At 43.4% G+C, this 6,000-nt stretch overlaps 1 protein-coding gene across 2 annotated transcripts in view; it reads right to left on the reverse strand.

Annotated features, from left to right (window-relative positions):
* hlcs (holocarboxylase synthetase (biotin-(proprionyl-CoA-carboxylase (ATP-hydrolysing)) ligase)) overlaps positions 1 to 6,000 on the reverse strand; it is a 96,349-nt gene that overhangs the window by 39,934 nt on the left and 50,415 nt on the right. For both annotated transcript variants that reach the window (XM_078172149.1, XM_078172148.1), the window contains one exon: positions 1,850 to 2,130. In XM_078172149.1, the coding sequence (XP_078028275.1) occupies positions 1,850 to 2,130 (281 nt within the window). The remainder of the gene's footprint in view (positions 1 to 1,849; positions 2,131 to 6,000) is intronic.

Genomic DNA, 6,000 nt, shown 5'->3' on the forward strand with positions numbered 1-6,000 from the left:
TCCTTCAGCAATACGGTTGCAGTACTTGGTCTTTTGTGAATGTGCAGAACTTGTCGGAGGCTGACACACATTTTATAGTTATGTGTTGAAATGACGCCGTAGCTACAGTGTAGGCTCCACGTTGACATAGAGCCTACGTCGTAACCTACGCCATAGCCTAATGTGCACCTCCCCAGAATTGTTACTACGCGTCGCGGTGACGCAGACCTCCTGTCTGTCGCTGTATACTGACACCATTTCCCTCAGTGGAAACGGAGCTTTAGTTCGCAGATAAGAAACAATAAATTGGGGCGTCGGTGGCTTAGTGGGTAGAGCAGGCGCCCCATGTACAAGGCTGTTGCCGCAGCGGCCCGGGTTCAAATCCAGCCTGTGGCCCTTTGCTGCATGTCATCCCCTCTCTCTCTCCCCCCTTCACGCTTACCTGTCCTGTCCATTAAAGGCAAAAGAGCCCCAAAAAACATCTTTAAAAAAAAAAAAAAAAAAAGAAACAATAAATTGTGAAGACAGTAAGGCCTCCATTAAAATAGCATTTTAAGTCTTGTGTGTGATTTATCCTTAAGGGATTTATACTCATGGATTTATACTTTGGGATTTATCCAGGTTTCATATGAGAAGAGGAAATCTCCACTCATCGCTAGGCTAATTTATACAATGTAAAATGCCATAGGCTTGTGCTAATAATGTTAGCATTTTGAATGTGTTTGGAAAACATGTTTAGTGTGACAGCTGTTTTGTCGGTGAACCTTGTGAGTTGTAATGGAGCCAAATTTTGTGCCGTTACCATTGTTAAATGTTGCTGTTGTCCCTGGTTTTATATGAGAAGAGGGAAAAATCGCCGGCCGCTAGGCTAATCAATACAATGCAAAATGCCATAGACTTGTGTTAATAATGTTAGCATGTTGTATTTGTTTAAAAAATGTGTTTAGTACAGGACAGTTGTTTTTTCAGTGAACTTTGTGAGTTGTAATGGAGCCAAATTGTGTGCCATTACCTTTGCTAAATGTTGCCGTTGTCCCTGGTTTTATATGAGAAGATGAAAAGATCGCTAGTTGCTAGGCTAATTTATACAATGTAAAATGCCATAGGCTTGTGCTAATAACGTCAGCATGTTGTATCTGTGGGCAAAATGTGTCCGGATTAACACAAGTGTTTGTGAATGCTGAGAGTTGTAGTGAAGCCAATTTGTGTACTTGTGTTTGAAACTGTCTCTATTAAGACATGTTTAAAGTGTGTTTTGAATCAACTAAACTTAACAGCACTTCACAGAAACCTCTGTCGCTCACTAGTGTTTTGGAGGTGTAACTGCAGAGTGACACAGACACACCACCGCACAAGTAAAAATGCTCACAACGGCATAGGCGACGTGTGTAGGCTACATGCGTAGGGTCTACACACAACCATAAATCTCCTTTGACTCGAGATTCCCTGCCTGAATAATTACCCAAGTGGCCCTGGTGCATGACAACCAGTGCTGCAGGGACAGCAGACAGTTATACATTTCGAACACACAAATTAATTTATGTTGTTATCAACCTTTCCCACTGGAAAGCTTTGAGGTAGTACACAACAAAATGCAAATATATCTCCTGGACTTTGGGGACTCTAACCACTCGAGTATAACGAAGGCAAGTAAGCCCAACTAGTTTTATTTGACTCACTTCAGGGAACTGTGCTTCAGAGAGATGACCGGCACTGTGTAAGGTTACAGGTGGTCAGCCTGTGCAGGAATCAAAACCAAGTGTTGCATGTCTTTCGGTCACAAAACCACCATTTTGCCTTTGAGAATACGCTGCTGCCAGCATCAGTGTACATTTCAAACATTGAGCAGACTCAGAGAAACATGTGTTACCCTTGCAGCAGATCCATGGTAGACGTGACAACCTCAGCATACAACAGGGTGTGCCCCAGTAGACTGGTCTTTAGGTTCTTGCTGTAGGTCTCCATATTGAACTGCGCCCAGCTCTGGGACTCTGAGGAATTGGTGACCAGGGCCAGAGAGCCCTCAGGCAGCGAGGGACCATCCTGGAGCTCAGAGCAGGACACCATTCTGAAGGAGGCCTTGGACAATGTGACGAGGCCATTTTGATCTGCTCGTGTCAGTAGCCAGTTCAAGAAGCTAGCCTTGGCCTCCTGTGAGGAGTATAAAAGGACAATAATACCATCAGTTATTTCTTTTATATGAAATATTGATACCTTTTCTCCATGGACACATGGTCTACAGCCAAATCCACACTAACATTTTCTGTCTAATAGTATTGGACATACCACCTGTTAGTCTCTCAGAAAAGTTTGGATTACTTTTGCATTAAAATATACATAGGCATAGGCACCTAATATTAGGGCAGTAAAACTTCAGTGTTTCCCCTAAAATTTAATGTCAGAATTAAATTTGGAGGGTTTCGTAGGTCCGTGAACACAGCACAGGTGGACCTCCAGCTTGAGGCCAAAGTCTAGTGTATGAGGGTTAACCTGCATCTGCTGCTAGAAGATGGCAGACCGAAAGAGAGAAACACATGTAAAACTCTAGACAACAGTCATTTTTACTTTACTGTAAGTCAGCGACTAGGTGGTTGTCTTGCCGTTACTATTTACTAACATAAATCTTAAACTTAACATAAGTCTTATAGTGGGTTTTGCTGTTGTTTATGGAGTGTGGTGTGTCGCTGTGTGTAGGGCTCATCCCCTGCTCATACACACTAATGGAGTGGGGAGACAGACAGCAGAGAGTTGGAGAATTGATGAAGGTTGCACTCGTTGCATTGCTGTGCATTACAGCTTTGCAAGTAAAAACACCTGTGTGAAAGCTGACATAAAACAAAGGATCGGATGGGGCTCTATTTAGCTCAACACTGTCGCTCCCCTTCAAAAGTCAAGCTTTGGACCTGAATCTATCAACAACACTACTACTGCACTGGTTTTCAACTGAAAAAAGTGGTTTTGGTTTGGTAGTTATACTTTAATAGTTCTTGGACATATGGAGCTCTGTGGCACAAAGGAATATGATATGTCAACTTTGAGAACATATAATACTTGTTAGTGGGATCAGTTCACTGTTGGTTAGTGGCTTTACATGGCATTTGTTGACAAGCAAAAAAATAAATAACCATCATTCTTATTCTTTAGGGATGCATGATGATATCAGCACGTCATTGGTACTGCTGACATTGGCTTTAAAATGAATTAACAGAATCAAACCACATGCTTTTTCTTATTTTGCACAATTAATGAATATTATATACTTTGGAAAGTATTGTATTTAATGTCTCCATCTGCTGGAGAGGGCCTTCACATTTAAGTTGCCACCCAATTCTCCACATGCCCAAAAAATAACTGACGCTGTCACAACTTTCATATGCAAGGATATACGCCCGTACAGTATCGTTAAAAATGATGGCTTCTGAAACCTCATTAATATATTAGAACCACATTACGTTTTACCTACCTGCAAACATGTGAGTAAGGTGTTAATTCCAAAGCTGTATGCAAATGTGAAGGACAGCGTCTCAACTTCACTTAAGTCGGCAGAGAGAGTCGCCCTAACTTGTGACAGCTGGACATCCAGAGCAACGGATTCGTACCTGGCAATTACCTGTCACTACACTGATGATGGCTAGAGGCTCATGTCTCATGTTTTACAGACTAGGTCAATTGAAACCAGCCACACAGCGAGTAACCTAGCTGAACTGTTGTCCGAGGCGACAAAAGAGTGGAAGCTAACAAACCATGACCCAGCCATCGTGACGGACAATGCAGCGAATATGGTCCATGCTGTGGGACTGATGGAGCTGTTGCACATGGGCTGTTACACACACACACACACACACACTCAACTTAGCCTCGCAAGCAGCTCTCAAAACACCAGCTTGTGTGCGCTTGCTTGGCCGAGTGAGGCGCATTGCATCATTTTTTCATAGTAGTACTATGGCAAGCCACAAGCTAAAAAAGATGCAAAGGATCCTGGAGCTGCCTGTACCTAAGTTTGTGATTGACATAGTGACCCGCTGGAACAGCGCACTGGACATGCTGGAACGCTTTCTAGAACAGCAGCCAGCCATCTCGGCAGCTCTGCTGTCACCTGAAGTACACAGGAATGAAAGCAATCTCTGCACTCTGACAGAGGAAGATATAACGGTTGCAGAAGATGCGGTGAAAGCTCTAAAGCCACTGAAGGCAGCCACACTTGTAATATCTGAAGAGAATTCCCCAACTCTATCCATCATTGCGCCTCTGCACGCACAGCTGTTGGGAGGAGATGAGCGGTGCCCCGCACAACTCCACAGTGATAAAGGACCTCAAGACTGCTGTGTACAACAACTTGAAATCAAGGTAGGTTTACTTAACATGCATTGTGTGTTACCCTTGAGTTATATAAAAGTCCGAAACATTTACCTAAAAATATAAAAGTACATGGTGTTCATCTACATCTGTGTGTGTTTGTCTGTCCATCTGTGTGTCTGTCTGTGCATGTGCATGCACAGATTAAGATATGTGGCCCAGAAGGACAAGCTGTATGTAGCATCAGCATTAGATCCTCGCTTCAAGGCCCTGCCTTTCTTGTCTGATGAGGCCCGTGACCACATATTTTCTAGACTGATGACTGAAGCTGCTGGTCTGGAGCAGGTGAATACATCTAATTCAAGTTATAGAAGTATAGAAATAACTGGCCGTTCATGCACAGTATAGCCTATAGGATTTAAGTATACATTCTACATGGTCTTTTTCTTTATGTTAGCAGCAATTTTAAACAATTAAATTACCAAATGAGTTTATTTCTAAACATTTCTATATTTCAACAGCAGGAATCTGATGGTGATGGAGCTGAGGAAACTGTGCTCATACAGCAGAAAGACAACTCCCCTGGTCCTCCTGTTGGAGTGGATGATGCCCCTACTCCACCAAAGAGGTCAAAGGAGGAATCTTCTGCATTGATGGCTCTACTTGGGTCAGCCTACACGGTAGGGCTGAACGATATATCGTTATCGTATCTATACCGAGATAGGAACATGCAAGATATTAATATCCCAAAAGGCAACGATATTGACGATATAATTTCCCCATGAGTTTCCCCAGCTTGACCTGCATGTACAGCTCAGCCAATCACAAACATCCTTTTTACACTTGCCCTAAATATACAGCTACGGCCAGCCAATCACAAACCTCATTTCCTGCTTGCCTTGGATCGACAACAAAGCCAGCCAATCACAAACATCCCCTTGAGCGAGGGAGACATGCTGCTGCTAGCAACTTGCTAGTACACACAACACATTTGCGACTAAAAATAGTTTTGTTCGAGCAAATTAAATCATTCAGCACGCTGTGTGAGTACAGATTTCAACCAGCAGCAGAAACGAAAGGCGAAACTTACCGGTTGTGGGTTGAACGGGGGTCACAGACGGGAATACGGTGGAGCGCTATGGCCGCCGCAAGATAACGTGGTTTACCGGCGTTTCGCCATACGTGATGAGCCTGGTGATGCGAGGCTACCGGCGACCGAGAAGCCCGGCTCCAGGTGAATAAGTTGGTGTCATGACTGCCAAGTAGTACCGAACAGCCGAGCCGTAGCGGCACACAGGTATGTGACGTGTCAGAGGAGAAACGAGCCGTTAACATTTCCACAAACCTCACCGCATTTTAGGGACTGTTCTTTACTTATGAAGGGACTGTTCTTTACTTGTCAGGGGAGGAGGGTGGCTGGTTGATTTTTATTTTATTTTGATCCCCCCTATGTTAATCACTTATTGATGCTGTTTTTGAAGTATGAATAAGTCAATAAGTAATTTATTCCACTGAAATATCATCGATGTATTATAGAAAAGTGATTTATCTTTTTATAAATGACAAAAGGCACATCTGCCTCATTTTGGCTGTGGTATCCTGATACTACTCAGAACCATGATACTTTCACTGGTATCGTACCGTGGGTCCCAATTTTGGTACCGTGACAACACTACCGAGGACTGTATGAACAGTGCCTTGCATTAAAAGACACGGCAGGGACAT

This window comes from Epinephelus lanceolatus, chromosome 11 (assembly GCF_041903045.1).
Source record: "Epinephelus lanceolatus isolate andai-2023 chromosome 11, ASM4190304v1, whole genome shotgun sequence".
Taxonomy (NCBI): domain Eukaryota; kingdom Metazoa; phylum Chordata; class Actinopteri; order Perciformes; family Serranidae; genus Epinephelus; species Epinephelus lanceolatus.